This window comes from Ornithorhynchus anatinus, chromosome 1 (assembly GCF_004115215.2).
Source record: "Ornithorhynchus anatinus isolate Pmale09 chromosome 1, mOrnAna1.pri.v4, whole genome shotgun sequence".
In the NCBI taxonomy this organism is placed as follows: Eukaryota; Metazoa; Chordata; class Mammalia; order Monotremata; family Ornithorhynchidae; genus Ornithorhynchus; species Ornithorhynchus anatinus.
Genome location: NC_041728.1, coordinates 27,500,607 through 27,522,426, shown reverse-complemented (window position 1 = coordinate 27,522,426; position 21,820 = coordinate 27,500,607). Strand labels below are relative to the sequence as shown.

The window sequence follows — 21,820 nt, the reverse complement described above, 5'->3', positions numbered from 1 at the left end:
AGCTAAGTAATAACAGTATCTAGGAAGAGTTAAGTCAGAGCACTTCAGAATTCAGTGTATTCCCCCAGTGAACACCTTCTCAACTGTCTAGATCACCGAAGGAGCACAATACACGAGATCTAGGATGTTCACGGAAATAACAAGCCTCGCATTTTGCTGTAGAGACCTGAACACCCTTCTGCCCGGTGAACACAGCATGGAAGAAAGAACGAAGTTCTTGGTTCGAAGCTTTCAAACGCCGTTTGCCTGATTCATGTGGACAGCTAGATTTTAACCAAGACACTGCTCCTCAGGAAGAGGCTATATCAGAGTTCTTAAAATGAAAATCACACATGAGCAGGAAGTCTAAAATTGCCTCTAACCACATGAGTAAAATAGCAGCTTACATAAAAGCACATTCGAAATAGGATCAAAACATCAAGGATACATTTTTGAGAAGGCTGCCTTGATAACCTCAGGAGATGCTATCTTCGATGACTCCGCATTATAACCAGGCAGGGCCGGGTCCGTCTGATAGAATGACGAAGTCTGTCAAACCACACAGGGAGGGCAAATCGTCCGCTCCGGGGAAGAGGCGGGGCTATTCCTCGAACCTACTTACCTGTGGGACGTTGCCATCGACCCATTTGGAATTGGGTAAAATGTCATCCCATAAAATCAGGCAGCGAGCAAGCGTCTGAGGGAAAAAAAACAAAGAGCAAGTACAGAGAGTATTAAATGGCAGAAATAAGAGTCAGCAAAGGTAGAGGATTGTTTTTCAATAAAGGGGTCGGCGTGAATACGAATAAAAGTTCACGTTCGAAAGCTGCTTCCTTGACCTGCAAACTTCCAAGCACTCGCTGTCGCTGCAAAATGAGTATGCAGATATCTGACGGGCTCATCATTGGATCTTTGGGAATAAAACATCGGCCGGGTAGCCGCGGAGCACCCCTCCGGGCACCGTGTGGGCACAGATCCCCATCCCGCCGTCACCCATCTCCGGGGCTGGTAAGTGACGCACGCCTGTCAGTGCGTACCAGGCTGCAGTAGGGGGGCCCCAGGGAAGGGTTTTTGGTCTGGGAGCTCCCGGGAAGGGGTCAGAAGGCGGAGACAGTTCAGGAAGAAGCCTCCATGCCGGAGGCCCTAGGACAGGCTGGCCCAAAGAGCCTCCACGATGAACACTTGAGCGTCGGTATCCCCTGCTGGATGGTAAGCTCCTTGAGGGCCGGTACTCCGTCCACTAATTCTACTGTATTTGTCTGAGCGCTTGGTGCCCAAAGTCAGTGGGGAAAACGGAGCCCGGTTTCTGTGTTCGCAGCTTGTACGGTGCTGATCCTTGCACTGACACCTCACCTGAAGTTCCTTTGAGACTGTTCAAAATTCATATTCTCTCTCTTCTCTCTCTCTTTTTCTTTCCCTCCCTCTGAAACTCAAGGCTGGAAGGAACTTCAGAGGCTAATTAGCCCATTCTCTCATCCCAAGGCAAATTTCATTTAAATCCCTCTTAAGCAGATGGTTTGTTGCCTAGAGAAGGGAAGGTCCACAAGCTCTCTTGATTACATTTTTAGTGAATGATACAATAGTAAGTTAAGCGCTCTGTGCCACTCGCTGTATTAGGTCCTGTGGTAGATTCAAGATAGTCCCACATGGGGCTCACAATCTAAATAGGAGGGAGGACAGGTCTAGAATTTCCCGTTTACAGAGGAGGAAACTGGAGAACTCAGGTGATTTGCCCAAGGTCACACGGCAGGCAAGGGGCAGAGCGAGGACTGGAAGTACGGCAGCCTTCAAGTTCTCTGCAATTATTCTGGGAATCCAAAAAGAGAGACCCCGACCAGTCTTTCGAGTCGTCCGCTTCCCCCTCTAGACTGTATGAATCTTGTGAACGGGGAACATGCCTACCGACTCTGTTGTACTGAACTCTCCCAAGCGCTCACGATGGTGCTCTGCCCCCAGAAAGTGCTCAACGAGCACCACGGATCGAATGACCGATCGATTAGGTCTGTGCCTTCTCCGCTGGGCTAAGGGGTTTGCTCTAAGGAGGGTGCTCTTCGTTATGTCCTTCATCGAGAAGCAGCACGGCGTAGTGGATAGAGAGCAGGCCTGGGAGGCGGAAGGACCCGGGTTCTAATCCCGGGCTCCGTCCCTTGTCTGCTGTGTGACTTTGGGTGAGTAGCTTCGCTTCTCTGGGCCTCAGTTACCTCACCTGTAAAATGGGGATTGAGACTGTGAGCCCCACATGGGACAGGGACTGTGTCTAACTTGATTTGCTTGTATCCACCCCAGTACTTAGTACGGTGCCTGGAACATAGTAAGCGCTTAAATACCGTCATTATTATTATTAGGCAACTGCTTAAAATACCACAATTATTATTTTCCTTGCAATTTATTTGTTCACAATGCCATTTACTGTGCCAGACCCCCAATCCTCCCCGCTCGCGCTTCTGTCTCCGACAACAGAAGGACGGTATCGTGGGCAGCCATCCTACTGACAGACCAATCAAAACCCCTGACTCCCCGCCATCCATCCCTAAATTTCCCTCCAGGGACCCCACGTGGCTCGATCGACCAGGAATTCCATACACTAACACCGGCTGGGGGAAGAAGAATTACAGTTCCCTCTAGGCTGTAAGCTCATTGTGGGCAGGGAATGTGCCCGTTTCTCGTTCTACTGTACTCTCCCGAGCGCACAGTCCAGTGCTCTGCCCACAGGAAGCGCTCAATAGACGCGACCGAATGAACTGAAGGAATGAAGGAAGGAAGGAGAATTCGGCTTTCTCGATCGACAGTATGGGACAGATACAAAATGATAATAATGTTGGTATTCGTTAAGCGCTTACTATGTGCAGAGCACTGTTCTGAGCGCAGGGGTAGATACAGGGTAATCGGGTTGTCCCCCGTGAGGCTCACAGGTAATCCCCATTTTCCAGATGAGGTAACTGAGGCCCAGAGAAGCGAAGTGACTCGCCCACAGTCACCCAGCTGCCGAGCGGCGGAGCCGGGAGTCGAACCCATGACCTCTGACGCCGAAGCCCGGGCTCTTTCCACTGAGCCACGCTGCTTCTAGAGACGGTCACTGTCCCACATGGGGCTCACTGGCTTAGAGGGACCCGCCACTGATTCGAATGGGGAACGCCATGCGGAAATACTAAACTTCTGACATTCTTAAAAATCTCACGTGAAAGCCGAAAGTAAGTTTTCTGTCTGGGGAAAATGTGCAAGTAAATCAACGGGGACAAGTACTTAGAGGGTCATCGTTTCCTTCAGAGTCATTTACTCAGAGTCTCCAAACCGCACCAAACCATACCCTGAGCAAGAGAAATTCAGGTTTCACAAAATCCAGCAAATACATGGTGTCAGGAGCCCGAAGCCAGTCAGCAATGGACCTGTTGGAGCAGAATGACATTTGTAAGACAAAGGTTTCAACACCAACTTTGCTTCTTCCCCCCAGGAGGTGACGTAATTAAAAGGATTAGCTACGTATTATTCTATCTTTAGCTGACTGCAAAGAAATCCTAGAGACCCCACTTCTCCAGTTTTGGCTACTCACTCGCGATAAGACCGACATCACACTCCCGGCGTCCGAATCGGACCCAGCCGTTCCCTTCAGACGGTAAGCACTGTACTTTCCCAAGCACTCGGTACAGTGCTCTGCACGTAGTTAACGCTAAATACGAACAATTGGTTCCTCTACTTAACACGAAAATAATTTTTCGAGGGTGCTGTTTCTTTTTTCCGCTCTCCAAGAGCAAAGCGGTCTTTTTAGGTCGAGAAGGATCGGGCCTCATTTCAAATAACCTAAAGGGAAAGCTCATTTGAGAAGTGAGCACAGAAACTGGAATTGAGTATTCAAAGCCACAAACCGTACTGTGCGGTGCCATGCCTGGCTCCTTCGTTCATCCCCCCCTCCCAGCCCCACGGCACTTATGCACACATCTGTAATTTCTTTATATTAGCGCCTGGCTCTCCCTCTGGACCGTAAGCTCGTTGTGGGCAGGGAATACTGTCCTCTCCCAAGGGCTCTCAGGACAGCTCCCTGCACGCAGAAAGCGCTCAATAAATATGACTGACAATGAATGACATCTCGAAGGTGCTGAAATCTGGGGATTTTCCGATCCTTTTTCCCCTCCCCGCGGGAGGACGACCTGGAAAGCGGGGGGGGGCCGTGCTTGAGTCTCTGCCTCCCCGGCCAGGAAATCCCCCGAGACAAACAAGCGGCGCCCCGACTCGAAGGCCCCCGGAAGCGGTTACCTGTTGTTGGTTTTCAAATAGATCATAGCCAGGGCCAGCGTGGCGCCCGGGCAAGTGACGTCCACGTTTATGCTGTCTCCCTCCTGCCAAACAGAACGAGCGGAATCAGTCGGGATTTCGCGCGCCCCAATCCCTCCGACGCTGCCGGCGTCCCGCTCCGCCTCGGGCTCTCACCTTGATCTGGTAGCTCGGAGATTTGTGTTTCTCCCTGTGCATTCCCGCTTGGAAGCGCCGGTGCCCTCCCACCATGTACTGATAGAGCTGCTCGGGGACGTTGAGGTCGGACATGCCGATCAGGTTGCTGCCGTGCTGGATGGCGAGGAAATGGAGCATCGTCGGAACAGTGGCACTTGTTAGGCACTTACTACGTGCGAAGCACTGTTCTGAGCACCGGCGCAGATACAAGTCAATCGGGTTGGACAGAGTCCCCGTCCCGCACAGGGCTCACGGTCTCAATCCCCGTCTTACAGATGAGCTAACAGAGGCAGAGAGAAGCGAAGCGACTTGTCCGGGGTCACACGGCACACGAGCGGCAGAGTCGGGACGAGCGCCTTCTTGTGTGAAAAGCTTCCTCCACCCTTTCATTCCTTCGGTCGCATTTACTGGGCGCTTACTGTGTGCAGAGCACTGTACAAAGGGCTCGGGAGAGGACGCTCAACAATAAACAGACACATTCCCTGCCCGCGACGAGTTTACGGGTCTACCGCTTCATTACAAGAACATTAGACCGGAGAGCGACTGAACTGATTTTCCAACCCAACAAAGATACGGTGGCCAATTCTCAAGACGTAGGCTTTCCTGCGTAGTCCTAGTCTCCGATCTGTAAGCTCCCCGTGGGCGGGGAACGCGTCAAGCAACTCCGATGTATTATACTCCCCCAAGCCCTTAGTACAGTGCTCCGCATGCAGTAGGCGCTCGATAAATACCGATGACTGGTTCACAGCCCCACGACTCGGATTCCTGCTTGGCGCTTGCAGGAAGAAGCTTGGCGCAGCGGAACGAGCATGTGGATGGGTGTTGGAGACCCTGGGTTCTAACCCCAGCTCCGCCACTTGGCTGCTATTTGACCTTGGGCAAGTCACTTCCCTTCTCTGCACCTCAGTTACCGCATCTGTAAAAAATGGGGACTGAGACTAGGAGCCCCATGCGGGACAGGGACTGCGTCCAACCTGACGCTACCCCAGAATTTAGGACAGTGCCTGGCACAAAGCAAGTGCTTAACAGCTACCGTATTTTTTTAAAAAAGGCACAAACCTATCTGCTGTGTGACTTTGGGAAAGTCAGTCCACTTTTCTATGCCTTAATTTCCTCATCTATAAAACGGAGATTAAGACCGGAAGCCCCATGCGGACCTACCCCAGCGCTCAGTCCAGTGTCTGGCACGTAGCAAGTGCACAGTAACCATTTAAAACAAAAGAAAGAAAAAAGAATAGGCGCTTACCCCTAAGCATACCATGCCCAGAGCCAGACCAGCTGCCAAGGAATACGACTCCCGATCCGTGCAGTATTCCATTTCGGGGCCCGGTGGACGCCCTGTCCGAAAACAAAACACGGGATTTTAGGAAGTTGCCCCCTTTAAGAAATTCAACTCTGTGTCGACATTTAAAGAAATCAAGCTTTTTCTGCTCACGTACAATGACTCCTGACCTATATATGTCAGACCATGGTCCCAAAAAAAAAAAAAAAAAAAAAAGGAAAAGACATTTGGTTACTTAAAGCTAATGCTTTTTACCAAAGTGCCTCAGGGTGGGATTTACATCATCAATTCATTTCTTCCTATGCAAATCGGTCGGTCAACCGTATTTATTGAGAGCTGACTGTGCGCGGAGCGCTGTATTAAGTGTTGGGGAGAATTCCACGTAACCATATAACGGACACATTCCCCGCCCACAGTCAGCTTACGGTTTAGAGGGGAAGACGGACATTAATATAAATAAACAAAATTACAGATATGTCCTTAAGTGCCGCGGGACCGGGACGGGGAATGAATATAGGGAGCGAGTTAGGGTGACGCAGGAGGGGGTGGGAAAAGGGGAAAGGAGGGCTTAGTCGGGGAGGCCTTTCGGAGGAGACGTGCCGTCGGTACGGCTCTGAGGGGAGGGAGAGTAACTGCCTGTCGGATATGGAGAGAGAGGGCGTTCCAGGCCAGAGGCAGGAAGCGGGCAAGGGGTTGGTGGCGAGATAGATGAAATGGAGATACAGTGAGAAGATCAGCACTGGAGGAGTAAAGTGCGCGGGCTGGACTGTAGCAGGAGAACGGTGAGGTGAGGTAGAAAAAGGCAAGGTGACCGAGTACTTAAAAAGCTGACGTTACGGAGTTTCCGTTAGACGCGGAGGTGGATGGGCAACCACCGGAGGTTCTTGAGGCGTAGGGAAACGTCCCACACTTTCGTAGAAAAAATGATCCAGGCAGCAGAGTGAAGCGTGGACCGGAGAGAAAGAGGAGGAAGGGAGGCGAGCGAGGAGGCTGATACGATAATCGAGGCGGGATAGGAAAAAAAGCGCTTGGACATTAGCAGTTTGGATGCAGAGGAAAGGGCGGATTTTAGGGATGTGGTGAGGGTCAGACCCATCGCCTTCATCCTTGGATCGAATACGTGGGCTGGATGAGAGAGAGGAATCAAGGATAACACCATGGGTCTGGTGACGCCTTGTAGAGCGATGGGACAGTCGGAGGAAGGACAGGATTCGGGTGGGAAGATAAGGAGTTCTGTTTGAGACCCGTTAAGCCTCAGGTGGGTGGGTGGGGGGGGGGCATTCAAGTAGAGGTGCAAGAGGAAATGCGAGACTGCAGAGAAGGGCAGAGATCAGGGCTGGAGATGTATATTGGGGAATCACCTGCACAGCGGTGGTAGCGGAAGTCAAGGGGAGCGAACGAGCGCTCCAGAGAAGTTGGGGGGGGGGGTAGATGGAGAACAGAAAGGGACCCGGAACTGAACCTCGAGGGACCCCCCACTGTTAGGGGGCGGGGGGCCGAAGAGGAGCCCGCGGAAGAGACCGAGAACGAGTGGCCGGAGAGAAGAAAAGAACCAGGAGAGGACAGTGTCAGTGAAGCTGAGGTCGGATAACGTCTCCAAGAGGAGGGGATGGTCGACAGTGCGGAAGGCAGCTGAGAGGACGAGGAGGATCAGGATGGGGTAGAGGCCACCGGACGTGGCAAGCAGGAGATCACTGGACACCTCTGAGAGGGCGATTTCTGTGGAGCGAAGGGGACGGAAGCCAGATTGGAGGGGGTCGAGGAGAGAACTGGAGGAGAGGAACCTGAGACCGAGGGCGTGGACAACTCGCTCAGGAGTTTGGAGAGAAATGATAGGAGGGAGACGGGGCGATAACCGGAGGGAGCCGTGGGGTCGAGGGAGGGTTTCTTTTAGGATCGGGGAGGCACGGGTGTGTTTGAAAGCAGTGGGGAAGAAGCCTATTGCAGAGGGAACAGTTGAAGATGGAGGTTGGTGAGGGAAGAAAGGACGGGGCGAGCGGTTTTTGATAAGGTAAGAAGTAATGGGGTCAGATGCGCAGGTGGAGGGGGCGGCTTTCGAGAAGGCAGGAGATCTCCTCTAAAGGTACCGCTGGGAAAGGTGGGAGCGTTGAAGCAGGAGGGGAGATGACGCCTGATATCAATAAAGTAGGTGACCAGGTCATTAGAGGCGAGGGATGGGGGAGGCAGGGGGACGGGGGGGTTGAGGAGGGAGTTAAAAGTCTGGAACCGTCGGCGGAGGGCTGTGGGCACCGGGGTCAATAAGGACGGAGAAATCGTTTTGCCGGGCGGAGGAGAGGGCAGAGTTGTTAGAGCACGCAAGCATAAACCTGGACCGGCCCCGCGCTCTGCACCCAGTGAGCCCGCCAGGAAGCCCCCGGACCGACGCGGACGTACCGATTTCCGCCAGGAGGACTTCGGCCGTGTGCCTGTGGGTGGTGGCCTGGTAGACCAGGCCGATCCCTATGACGGCCGCCACCTGGACGTTGTGGGGGACGTCCAGCTCGGTGGAGGTCGGCGGGAGGAGCGCGGGGATGTGGATGCTCAGGAGCCGCGTGATGGACATGTCCATCGTGCCCAGCTTGGCGGCGGAAACCCCGAGGAGCAAACCGATGCTCGTCATCTCGTGACCCTGCGGTGGAGGAGACCGGCCGAACAGAAGATCAGCCGCCTCGTATCCAACGGACCATCCCTCTCCCCCGCATCGAAGCCTTATTTACGATAATAATCAGGGTATCTGTAAAGCGCCGGGGTGGAGACGAGGAAAAGGGGCTGGACGCAGTCCCCGTCCCCGGCGGGGCTCGCGGTCTCAACCCCCATTTTACAGAGGGGGCAGCTGAGGCACAGAGAAGTGAAGCGACCTGCCCAAGCTCACGCAGCAGACAAGCGTGGAGCCGAAATCAGAACCCAGGACCTTCCGACTCCCAGGCCCGTGCTCTAGCGACTACTCCGTGCTGGTTATAGAAGGCACACCTCCTCCAGAGGCCTTCTCTGACTAAGCCCTCCTTTCCCCTTCTCCCTCGCCCTTCTACATCGCCGACTCGCTCCCTTTCTTCATCAGCCCCACGGGCGCTTACGTCCATATCCGTCATCTACGTACTTACGTTAACGTCTGCCTCCCCCTCTAGGTTGTGGTGGGCAGGGGTTGGGTCTGTCTATTCTTTTTCCGTACTCTCCCAAGAGCTCAGTACGGTGCTCCGCGTACAGTAAGTGCTCAGTCAATACGACGGACCATTCGATGAAATGGACAGGTCACGGAAAAAGTTCTCTCTCTGTGAAAGGCTCGGGCCGGGGGGTCGGGGTGGGAGAGAAAGGGTCTCTCTTGGCGATCGGTATCCCAAAGGAGCCTTGGAATGGAGCGGGGGTTGGGAAAGGAGGGGATTCGCTTCCACTCTGAGGACGCGGAAGCCAATTCCTCCCGCCCATCAGGGCCGCCCAAGAGAACAAGTTGCCAAGAAGCCCGGCGAAGGGGGAGGCTCCTCTCCTGCCTGGCTCTCTCTCGGCAACCACCGTCGAACGGAATCTACTTGTGGGCAGGGACCGTGTCTGCCAACCATGCTGTAATGTCTTTTTTTTTTTTTTTTTAAATGCTATTTGCTAAGCACTTACTATGTGGCAGGCAACATACTAAGCACCGGGGAAGATATGAGGTCGGACGCAGTCCACGTCCCATTAGTAGAGTCCTCTGCGCAAAGTAAGCGCTCGGTAAATACGACTGAATGAATATAGGGCTCGCGGTCTTAACCCCCAATTTACAGATGAGGGAACTGAGGCCCAGAGAAGTGAAGCGACTCGCCCAAGGGTCACACAGCAGACAGGTGGCGGAGGTGGGATGAGGACTCGGGTCCCTCTGACCCTCGGGCCTGTCCTTTCTCAAGCGCTTAGTCCGGTGCTCTGCCCACAGCAAACGCTCAAGAAAGACCACTGATGTGAGCGAGCTTCCAGGGAGAGAGGCAACACGGGACTTTTGGGAGAGAAGAGGAACAGGTCGGGGAAGAGAGACCTTTCATTCCCAGAGTTCCTGCCCAGTGCTTCAGGAACAGATTCATTCTCCACTAACATCGCAATTCCCTTTCTGGGGGGGGGGGGGGGGGGGGGGGGGCCTTCTTTTTACCAAGTAGTAGGGAGGAATCGACAGAAAAAAAAAAAAAGACACCAGATAAAGGGTGATCTCTACGGGCCCTGAGGAATCAAAAGTGGCCCCCCGTGCCCAGTCGTTGAGAACGGGAGGGAAGAGGGCAGATTTTTTTTTATGATCCTCACAGTCTTCATCCCCATTTTACAGATGAGGTCACCGAGGCACAGAGAAGTGAAGTGACTCGCCCACAGTCACACAGCCGACAAGCGGCAGAGTCGGGAGTCGAACCCCTGACCTCTGCCTCCCAGGCCCGGGCTCTTTCCACTGAGCCACGATTCACCCTATAAAAACGACCCCAGGAACCAAGAGAAAAATCTGGTATTTATCGATACAACCCAGTGCGCAACTAGGCTGTCGGATCAACGGCTCGGAATTTTCGAGTCCTCAGATGCCTCACGCGCCCCTCTGAAACCTGGGAAAGGGATTTCAGCGGCCAGGCCAGAGAGAAGAGCTGCTCTGGAAAACCGATCCAGACGTTTTGCCCTCTGAGCCGAAGAATACAGAAGAAAGAAGCAGCGTGGCCTAGAGGACCGACTCCACGCCTGGGAGTCGGGAAGGCTTGGGTTCTAATCCCGGCGCCGCCACTTGCCCGCTGGGGGACCTCGGGCAAGTCCCTTAACTTCTCTGTGCCTCGGTTATCTCATCCTTAAAATGGGGAGCCCCACGTGGGGCAAGGACCGTGTCCAACCTGAGTAGCTTGCGTCTAAGCCGGTGCTTTAATACAGTCAGTCGACCGTATCTATTTATCCGCACTTACTGGGTGCAGAGCACTGTACTGAGCACTGAGGAGAGTATAACAGAACCATATAATAGACACACTCCCTGTCCACAACGAGCTTCGTGCCTGGCACCCACTAAGCTCTTTATTCATTTTGTTTCCTTCTGTTTCGCTCTGCCCTCTGTCTCCCCCGATTAGACTGTGAGCCCGTCGCTGGGCAGGGATGGTATCTACCCGTTGCCGAACTGTACATTCCAAGCGCTTAGCACGGTGCCCTGCGTAGAGTAAGCGCTCAATACATACGACTGAATGAACGAATGAATTCAACTGTAATTATCGAGCGGAAAAAAACGCCATCAGAAGAAAAAACAAGAAGAAAAAAATTAAAACCAGGGGCTAGCCCTAAGGCGAGCTCAAGGCCTCACCTTGGTCAGGTAGTCGTGAACGTTGAGGGTGGCTAGCTTGGTGAGGTGGCCGTTCAGCCCCAGGGCCATGAGGAAGCCGGCGTATTCGTTGGCTAATTCGGCGTTCTTCGGCTTGTTGTAGACGATCCAGGCGGAGTCGATCTGGGACGCCGGGGCGATCTTCAGTCCGGCGGCCACGCCGTTGTGGAAGCTGGCCCAGCACGCCATGTTGGGGGGCACGTCGATGTTTCCGCTGTTCAGGTCCACCGTCGTGTTGCGAGGAGGAGCCCGCCCTGGCCGGGAAAGGCGAGGGACGGGTGAAGAAGGGAAAAGCCCAGGAAGCGGATCGCTGACGGCGGGACCGACGCCACGGGGGGAGGGAATGGGTCTCCTCGGGGTACGGGGCTCCCTCCCCAGAACGGGGGGAGCGCGCGCTAAGCCGGACCTGAAATTTAATCGGTTTATGTCTAAGCCCTCTGGGCAACGCACCGCATGCCCGACATCCTCCACTTCCCTTCTGGGTCGAAACTCCTCACCAGTGGCTCTAAAGCACTCAACCTCCCCGCCCCCTCCTACCTCACCTTGCTACTCTCCACCTATAACCCGTCCGGCAAACTTCGCTCCTCTAATACCAACCTTCTCACTATTCCTTGATCTCATCTCTCGCCGCCAACCTCTCGCCCACATCCCACCTCTGGCCTGGAACGCCCTCTCTCTTCATATCCGACAATTCCTCTCACCTCAAGGCCTTATTGAAGGCACCTCTCCTCATTCAAGAGTATTTATTCATTCAACAGTATTCTTTGAGCGCTTGGGACGAACAAGGCGGCAACAGATAAGAGACGGTCCCTGCCGTTCGGCGGGCTTACGGTCTAATCGGGGGAGACGGACGGACGAGAACGATGGCGATAAATAGAGTCGGGGGGGAAGAACGTCTCGGAAAAACAACGGCAACTAAATAGAATCAACTAGAATAGAAGAGAATCTCCTCCCAGAAGCCTTCCCTGACGAACCCCCCTCTTTCCCCTTCTCCCGCTCCCCTCTGCGTCACCCTGGCTCGCTCCCTTTCTTCATTCCCCCTTCCCGGCCCCACCCCACTTATGTCCATATCCGTAATTTGCTTATCTGGATTAACGTCTGCCTTCCCCTCTAGACTACAATCTCATTGTGGGCAGGGAACGTGTCTGCTATACTGTTATAGGGTACTCTCCCAAGCGCTTAGTACGGTGTTCTGCACACAGTAAGTGCTCCATAAATGAAGGTGATTGACTGACCCAAGCGGGGTAGATGAAGCTACAGCTATTGCCATTGACTGAGAGCGTCGTAGGGGGGAGGAATCAGAGGACCTGGGTTCTAATCCACTTGCTTGCTTATTGTACGACCTCGGATAAGTCGCTTCACTTCTCTGGCCTCGGTTTCCTCGTGAAAAGGGGATTCGATACCCGTCCTCCCTCCCACTTGGACAGTGAGCCCCATGTGGGACAGGGACTGTGTCTGACTTAGCGGGTATTTACCTCAGTGCTTAGAACAGAGCTCGAAACACAGTAAGTGCTTAACAGATGTACTAATAGTCATAACAATAATAATAGCTGATGCCAGGATGCTATTTCAGTTACGGTTATGAGTCCTCTCTCTCATAAAGATCTGATTTAAAGAATCACCCTCGGAGAGGGAGGGTGGGTGGGTGCGGCAGGATACTTCACTAACACTGAGCTAAAATAAATCACAGTTAGGATCCACGTAGGCGGTAAATATGAAGTTAAACTTTCTGTATGCAATTGAGGAGTTAATTACCGACCTGACAGATACTCTCTCGGTTAGGCGATTCGACCGCTGACAGCGCTTGTAACAGTAGCCGCGGACACTCAGAATGGAAGTGATATTTCGAAAGAGCCAATGACTTACCACGAATCGACTCCCCGGGGGGAAACTGTTTTGCGGCCTGTCGTCATCACTAACGCTGTGCTAGGCCTTGGACCAAATACGAGAGTCCCTGGCCAACTCGGGGCTTTCAAGCTTACCCTGTGTCTATCGCTGAAATCTCTTCATTTGGCGGATGCCGACTTGGAGGATACGCATCCTCAGAGGGCAAACAAACACCGTGGGGGCATTAATCTTTCCCTCGGATCGAACAATGGAATCTATTAATAATAACCGTGGCATTTATTATTATTACTGTGCTCGTTAAGTGCTCACTGGGCGTCGCCATGGGTCGGAAACGGCTTGACGGCATAAGACGAGAGGAGATGTGCCAAGCACCGTTCTGAGGGCTGCGGTAGATATACGTTGATCGGGGTGGACGCGGTCCCCGTCCCAAATGGGGCTCACGGTCTCGATCCCCATTTTAAAGCTGAGGGAACTGAGGCCCGGGAAAGTGACTCGCCCAAGGTCACACAGCGGACCCGTGGCCGAGCCGGGATTAGAACCCACGTCCTCGGACTCCCGGGCCCGGGCTCCTTCCCCTAGACCACGCTGCCTCTCTGAGCACTTCAGTGAGCACTTTCTGCGCGCAGAGCACTGACCTAACCGCTTGGGAGAGAATCATCCAGTAGCCTCGGTAGACACGATCCCCGCCCACAAGGACCATACGGACTCCGGGTTTCCTTCTACATTTAACCGGGGTCTCGTCTGATAGGACTGACCATTCTCCGCAGGGGACGTGATCCGAAAGCGAGAGTCCCGAAGGAGGAAACCAAAAGGGCATTCGTACCGGCGCCAATTCCACTCGAGGTGAAAACCTACCCGTCAGATTCAGTTTGGGAACCGGCAGAGGCTCCGTTGGAACCGGGTGGTATGAGAATAAGGTGAACATCCCTCGTCCCAAGGGGAGGGCCATGGTCCTCTGACACAGCTGAAGTAACCTGCAACCAAGACGAGAAACACCGCCGGGGAGACGGCCCGTTGAACCACTTAAAGGCAAAATCATCCGTCGCCGCCCGAGGGCAAAGTGGCCGTGGCACTGACGGACGGCCCCCTCACCGAGAACTCAAGCACCTGGACGTCGCAAAAATCCTCGGTCTGCGAGCCCCACCTGGGACAGGGAGAGTGGGCAGCGTGGCTCAGTGGAAAGAGCCCGGGCTTCGGAGTCAGAGGTCATGGGCTCGAATCCCGGCTCTGCCACCTGTCAGCTGGGTGACTGTGGGCGAGTCACTTCACTTCTCTGGGCCTCAGTGACCTCATGCGGAAAATGGGGATTAACTGGGAGCCTCACGTGGGACAACCTGATCACCCTGTATCTACCCCGGCGCTTAGAACGGTGCTCTGCACATGGTAAGCGCTTAATAGATACCAACGTTATTATTAGTAGGCACCCAAAGCATACCACCATCCCTTTTCCAACGCCAGGGGTGGCGATGAAGGATTCTGAGATCCTCCTAGTCCCGCTTCCTCTCATTACCCGCCCTTCATTTAGCTCGATTTCCTTACGCCCCTTTCTTCCTTCCGACATTTTTTTTTCGGTAGAAAGGAACCAAATCCATTTCAGTCATTCACTCGCATTTACTGAGCGCCTACTGTGTGCCGAGCACTGCACTAAGCGCTTGGAAAGTACGATTCGGCAACGGATAGAGGCAATCCCTGCCCCCATCGGGCTCCCAGTCTAGAAGAGGGGAGACAGACATCGAAGCCGGTCAACGGGGGACGCCAACCCAACTTGGCTTTCACTGCTGAACCGGACAGCTGCCCCCGGAGGTACGAACTCTAAATATAAGCTCCTGAAGGGTGGGGATGCGACGATGGGTATGTTTTTCCGGAGCTGTGCACATTTCAGTCATTCCGTTGTACTTACCGATGGCTTTCTGTGTGCCGGGCACTGCGCTAAGCGCTTGAGAGAGCATAATACACTAGTTGGTAGACACGATCCTGGCCCACAACAAGCTTACAGTCTGGAGGGAACGTTATTGGTATTAACCGATCGGTGCTTCCCGAAGGAATGAGGGGGATAAAGCAGTTATGTAGACTCAAACATAGGTGCATATACGTATATACGTATATATACGCACACAGGCACACATATATACATATATACACACACTCATACATATATACACACTCCCCCTCTAGACTGTAAGCTTGTTGTGGACAGGGAATGTGTCTTTTTATTGTTATACTGTACTCTCCCAAACACTTAGTACGGCGTTCTCCACCCCGTAAGCGCTCAATAATAATAACTACGGTATTTGTTAAGCGCTTACTAGGCGCCAGGGACTGCACTAAGCGCTGGGGAGGATACAAGGAAATCCGGTTGGAAACAGTCCCTGCCCCGCATGGGGCTCCCAGACTCGGTCCCCTTTTCACAGGTGATGTAACTGAGTCCAGAGAAGTGAAGCGACTTGACTGAGGTCCCGCAGACCAACGAGGGGGCCGGGATTAGAACCCACGACCTTCCGACCGCCGGGCCCACGCTCCATCCGGACGAAGGGGTCAGTATGGACCGTCCTCCCCTTTCTGGAAAATTCCCGGGGTGTTCCCTCCCTTCCCTCTAACGCTCACCTCACCGCCCGTAATCTGATTTTGGCCCCTCGACTTTTCGGAGACCGCACTCCTCGGAGTTTCCGGCGACCTCCTCTTAGCCCCGCTGGGTGGGGTTCCACTCCGTCCTGCCCGGGCAGCGGCCTCTGACACCGCGGACCACTTCCTCCTCTGGGAAACTCTCCGCAGCCCCGGGTTTAACCGAGGCCGGACTCGCACGGTTCTCCTCCTCATCTCTCTGACCGTTCAATTCCCTTTGACCCGGGCAAGTCCAGAAAGGCTCTACTCTCGATCCCCGTCTATTGCTCTAGATTCTCACGGTTTCAGCCACTACCCAAGGGCAAGTGACTCCCGAATCTACCTACCGAGCCTTTCACACCTTTTTTTAAAATGGTATTTAAGTGCTTCCTATGTGCTGTACTGAGGGCTGGGGTAGACACGAGCTAATCGGGTTGGATACGGTCCATGTCCCACGGGGGCTCCTAGGCTTAAATCCCTATTTTATAGGTGAGAGAAACGAGGCACGGAGAAGTGAAATGACTTATCTAAGGCAACAGAGCAGCCAAGAGGTGGGACCGGGATTAGAACCCAGGTCCACCCGACTCCCAGGCCTGTGCTCTATCCACAGCTCCTTGTGGGCTGCTAATTCTCTTCTATTATACTCTCCCAAACGTTTGGAACGGTGCTCCGCACGTAGTAAGCGTTCAACAAATATCACCGAATGACAGGTCACGCTGTTCCTCGCGCTTCTCGGGCCGCTCCTTTTACGGTATTGGTTCGGCGTGTCGAGCGCGGTTCTAAATTCTGAGGTAGATGCAAATTAATTAGGCCAGAGACGGTCCCTGTCCCACCCGGGGCTCACAGCCCGAGTAGGAGGGAAGAACGGGTCTTGAATCCCCATTTACCAGTTGAGGAACGTGAGGCCCAGAGAAGTCAAGGGACTCGTCCGAGGTCGCACCACAGGCGAGTGGTGGAGCCAGAATCAGAACCATTCTGGTGATAAGACGGAGCGTCGCGCTGCGGTGGGGGACGGGGGGGAAAGAAGGAGGGCGAGGGGTGGATGGATGGAGCAAAGGTATTTAAAGCCAAGGCGGCAGCGGCAAGATTCCGGTTCACCCGAATCGGATGAAAGCCGCATAAACGGCGGAGTTCCCGAGGGGGTTACCTGTTTTCTTTTTCTTCAATGTACTCGTGGTCACTCACTTCTGGCATCTGAACAACATTGACTCGGACAGGGTGGGCACTCTGAAGCAGCCTGCGCACCTCTTGGACTCTCAGATCTTCGCTCCAGATCAACGACATCACTTCCTGATTCATGTCGTTCATACCGTCGTCTTCCTCCTCCGTTTCCGTTCCCGAAGCAACCTCTGATGAGGGCACCTGAGCAACAGACTGGATCGGGCAGAACAAAAGACATCCGAGACGGAAACAGCAAGAGAGCCCCATCCCGACGGTCGGCCTGCTCGGACGGAGGGATCGAGACGTCACTCTGTATCGTCCTCTCCCAAGCGCTTTAAGTACGTGGCTCCGCACACCGTAAGCGCTCAAGAAATACCGTCCACTGACCGGTCGGGGTGCAACTCGGGCGGGTGTAGGAAAATACTTAGGAAGAGAAGGATCAGACAAAATAGAAGCAGTAATCGCCTCCCCGACCCCAGGGATAGAGGGAGGTGCTTAAAATCGGCCGATATCTGACCGTGAGAGGAAAAGGTCTCACAGTCCTTTCGAAATGTACGAAATCAATCATTTAGAAATCACCAATCAGTCGACTGGGCTCATCGAGCGCCTACTGGGTCGCAGAAGAGTGTACTCAGCGTTTGGGAGAGTACAGCGTAAGAGCCGGTAGACACGTTCCCCGCCCACGATGAGCTCACAGTCCCGGGGGGAAGGATGAAGCTGAGTTCAACGTCGGCCCCCCCGTTCTCCGAGGGAAGCAGCGTGGCGCAGTGGAAAGAGCCCGGGCTCGGGAGTCCGAGGTCATGGGTTCGAATCCCGGCTCCGTCACCTGTCAGCCCCGTGACTGTGGGCGAGCCACTTCACTTCTCTGCGTCTCAGTTCCCTCATCTGTAAAATGGGGACCGAGACCGTGAGCCTCACGTGGGACGACGTGATGACCCCGTTATCTCCCCCAGCGCTTAGAACGGCGCTCGGCACACGGTAAGCGCTTAACGAATACCAGCGTCACCGTCCTAAAGCTCGAGCACCGCAGGAGCACAGACCCGTCCACGCGCACGCAGAGCCGGTGGCATCTTGAAGGACCGGGGAATGCGAGAGCGGCCTTTGGGCCCCAGCGGGGTGAACTAGCACATGGAGAGTCATCTCACGTCACCGGACGACAGGGCGGCCCGTCGGGGCTCCTCACCGGGCAGGTGGGCCTTGCCCTTCCGAACCAGAGCCGCCGGCTAGAGGACCAGATGGAAGCGATGCGACGACCCCTCCGAGGTGGGCATCGTTTCCCGGCGTTTCGCTCCTCCGACGGCAACCTTCTCGCCGTACCCCGATCTCGACTACCTCACCACCGTCCCCTCGCCCTCGCCTGAAACTCCCTCCCCTCTCGTATCCGACAATTAGTTAACGTTGGTATTTGTCAAGCGCTTACTACGCGCCGAGCGCCGTTCTAAGCGCCGGGGGTGGACACGGGGGAATCGGGCTGTCCCACGTGGGGCTCACGGTCTTAATCCCCATTTTACAGACGAGGTAACTGAGGTACCGAGAAGTGAAGTGACTCGCCCGAAGTCACACGGCTGACAAGTGGCCGAGCTGGGATTCGAACCCATGACCTCCGACTCCAAAGCCCATGCTCTTTCCACTGAGCCACGCTGCTTCTCTACGCTCCCCCGCCATTCAGAGTCTTCCTGAAGACGCGCTCCTCTCTCTAAACCCTCCTTTCCCCTTCTCCCACTCTTCCCTCCTGCCTTGCCCTGACTCCGTTCTTCCCTCTCTCCCAGCCCCAGACCACTTACGTCCATCGCTATTACGTATTTACTTATATCAATGTCCATCTCCCGCCGTAGACTGTTAAGATCGTTGTGGGCGGGGAATGTGTCCGCTATACCGAGCTCTCCCGAGCTCTTAGTACGGTGTTCTGCCCGCGGTAAGTGCTCAGTAAATACGACTGACTGATCGGGAAACCTCCCCCCGCCCACATCGTGCTATTTGTCAGAGAAGCAGCGCGGCTCAGCGGAGACAGCCCGGGCTTGGGAGTCAGAGGTCACGGGTTCGAATCCCGGCTCTGCCGCCTGTCAGCTCTGTGACTCTGGGCAAGTCACTCGACTCCTCTGTGCCTCGGTTACCTCATCTGGAAAATGGGGATTAAAACCGCGAGCCCCACGTGGGGCAACCCGATCACCTCGCATCCCCCGCGCCCCCCCCCCCCCCCAGGGCTTAGGACAGTGCTGTGCACATAGCGAGCGCTTAACGAACACCACTATTATTAAGACCTTACCACGTGCCAGGCACCGTACTAAGCGCCGGGGTAGATACGACCTAATGAGGCGGGACACAGCCCCTGTCCCGCATGGGATTCTCCGGTCTCAATTCCCATTTTACCGATGAGATAACTGCGGCCCAGAGAAGTGAAGTGACTCGGCCGAGGCCACCCAGCAGACAAATAGCCGCGCCGGGATTGGAACCCAAGTCCCTCCGACACCCAGGCCCTCGCTCTATCCCGCTCCCCCACTGCATTCTCGCACCCTCTGACGCCCTGTTCATCTATCTGGCTGTGGTGGCCGCCTGAGAGCCGCCGAACCCCAATCCGTCCCGCAACGCAACCGGCCGATTCCCACCCGCCCCGTCGCCCCCCGGACCCGGAAACCTGGGGGGCTCGGGAGATGGGCGCGGTCCGAGAGTATCGGCTGGTCCCCGGCTTGCTGAGCACGGTCACGGGGACCGAATTTGGCTCTCCCTCCGAGCGCCCGCCAGAGGCGGGGGACGGGACGGGGGTCCTGCCCGTTGAGAGCAGCGAAGAGGGGCTCTTTGGCACGGCACACTCTGCAGCCAAGTGAACGCGCCCCTCACCGACCTCCCTGCCGGGCAGTACGCCGCCTCAGCGTACTCCCGGGGTCCAGTTGGGACCTCTCGCCCTTGCCCGGAAAGACGGTCTTCCCATCGGTGGAGATACCTTTATATCCATCAGGGGAATTCAAGGGCTACTCACTGGACGCTCTTTCAGACCCCCGTGGAGGGAACCCGGCCTCCCCCCGTCACTCCTGACGACTAAATACGAGAAATCCCACGCGCACGCGCGGAAACAGAACCCGCGCCGGTGGAAACCCGAGGATTCACGTCAGCGAAGCGCGTTACGTGGTTCCCAAATCCGAACCCCGTTTCTCTCCCGCGGCCACAGAACTCTGACCGAAAAGCTCGTCGTGGGCAGGGAATGGGTCTGTTCATTCTTATAATGTACTCACCCAAGCGCTCAGTACAGTGCTCTGCACACAGTGCGACTGTGGGCGAGTCGCTTCACTTCTCGGGGCCTCAGTTCCCTCATCTGTAAAATGGGGATGAAGACCGTGAGCCCCACGTGGGACCACCCGACTCCCCTGCGTCTACCCCGGCGCTTAGAACGGTGCTCTGCACGGAGTAAGCGCTTGACGAATACCGACATCACCATGATAGCCAACGCTCAGTAAATACGAGGGAACTCCGCCCTACGCCCACGGCATTGATCTGAACAGAGGAGCAGCAGGCCTAGTGGATAAAACACAGACCCGGGACCCGGATTCTAATCCCGGCTCCGCCACTTGTCTTCTGTGCGTGACCTGGGGCGAGTCACTTTGCTTCTCTGCGTCTCAGCTGTCTCATCCGTAGAACGTGGACTGAGACCGTGAGCCCCACGTGCAACGGGGACTGCGTCCACTTTATTAGCTCGTATCTACCCTAGCGCTTAGTGGAGTGTCTGGTATAGAGTAAGTGCTTAAATAGCATAAAAAGAGTCTCCGGATCATTCACATTTACTGAGCGCTTACTGTGGGCGGAGTACAGTAGTGTCATTTTTTAATATCATTAAAAAAGTGAGGGTTATCTTGTTATTCCTTCCCAACCCTAAAGTGTGCGGTTTCTCTAACCCAAACCCACTTGGTCTGCCTCGTGCGGATTCAAATTTTGATTTTATTTTATTTATTTTTTTTTTTTTTATCGGTTTGGGGGGTTGTAAGATCCACTTTGCAATCGGATTTTTAACCATTTGCTTTTCAGGCACGGGGCTCAAAATCTTGCCTTAAAAGGACAAAGGGTTTCAGACGGTGAAATGGTCCGTCTCCTCTTCCAGGAGGAAGGGCGGTGCTTCCTGCTTCTAAAGAAGCCAGGGTGTCGGGGCGGGGGTGGGGAGCGCTGGTATCACTGACTGAAATTTGTCACCGTGGATTTTTTGAATGGTACTTGTCAAGCCCTTACTGTGTGCCAGACACTGGCCTACGCCCCGGGGTAGATACAAGCTAATCAGGTTGAACACAGTCCCTGCCTCACATGGGGCCCGCAGTCTCGATCCCCATTTTACAGATGAGGGAACTGAGGCACGGAGAAGTGACGTGACCCGCCCACGGTTTTCAAATGCCTTGCGATCCCCAATCGATCGATGGTATTTACCGTCCCTCATCGGCTTCCGGTGCGCAGGGCACTGTGCCAAGCACTCGGGAGAGCGGGCAACAACGGAACGGGCAAGCACGATCCCCGCCTTAAGGAGCACGGAAAGGCCGGAGCGCATTCGGTCGTATTTATCGACCGCTTACTGTGTGCAGGGCCCCGTACTGAGCGCTGGGGAGAGTACAATAATAGACAGACACATTCCCTGCCCTCGACGAGCACACGCCCCATATTAAGACGATATTCAGCGTGGCTCGGTGGAAAGAGCCCGGGCTCGGGAGTCGGAGGTCATGGGTTCGAATCCCGGCTCCGCCACCCGTCAGCCGGGTGACCGTGGGCAAGTCACTTCGCTTCCCTGGGCCTCGGTGACCTCATCTGGAAAATGGGGCTCAACCGTGAGGCTCACGTGGGACACCCTGACGGCCCTGCATCTCCCCCAGCGCTTAGGACGGCGCTCCGCACGGAGTAAGCGCTTAACGGACGCCAACCTCATTAGATTCGCTTAGATCGTCAACCAATCATCAATCGGTGGTACTTATTGCTCGCTCACTAAATGCAGAACTCCGTACGGAGCACTTGGCGGAGTACAGTGCAACGGAATCGGCGGACACGATCCCTGCCCACAGAGAGCTTACGACCTAAAAAGGGAGAGAGACACCGATATGAAGAAACAAGTCGTTTATACGATTTAGAGATAAGCGCCTGAGTACCGTGGGTTGGGAGGTGAGGGGATTATCCAGTGTCCTGAGGTGGCGGTTTCAAGTGCAGAGATGACGACGAAGGGAGAGCAAGCTGGGGAAAAG

At 54.7% G+C, this 21,820-nt stretch overlaps 1 protein-coding gene across 2 annotated transcripts in view; it reads right to left on the bottom strand.

The window, feature by feature from the left end:
- Positions 1-21,820, bottom strand: part of ANAPC1 (anaphase promoting complex subunit 1) — a 97,362-nt gene that overhangs the window by 31,239 nt on the left and 44,303 nt on the right. For both annotated transcript variants that reach the window (XM_029061318.1, XM_029061328.1), the window contains 9 exons: positions 16,600-16,826; positions 13,707-13,825; positions 10,986-11,257; positions 8,102-8,336; positions 5,672-5,763; positions 4,405-4,539; positions 4,231-4,313; positions 3,287-3,365; positions 602-676 (listed from right to left, as the gene is read on the bottom strand). In XM_029061318.1, the coding sequence (XP_028917151.1) occupies positions 602-676; positions 3,287-3,365; positions 4,231-4,313; positions 4,405-4,539; positions 5,672-5,763; positions 8,102-8,336; positions 10,986-11,257; positions 13,707-13,825; positions 16,600-16,826 (1,317 nt within the window). The remainder of the gene's footprint in view (positions 1-601; positions 677-3,286; positions 3,366-4,230; positions 4,314-4,404; positions 4,540-5,671; positions 5,764-8,101; positions 8,337-10,985; positions 11,258-13,706; positions 13,826-16,599; positions 16,827-21,820) is intronic.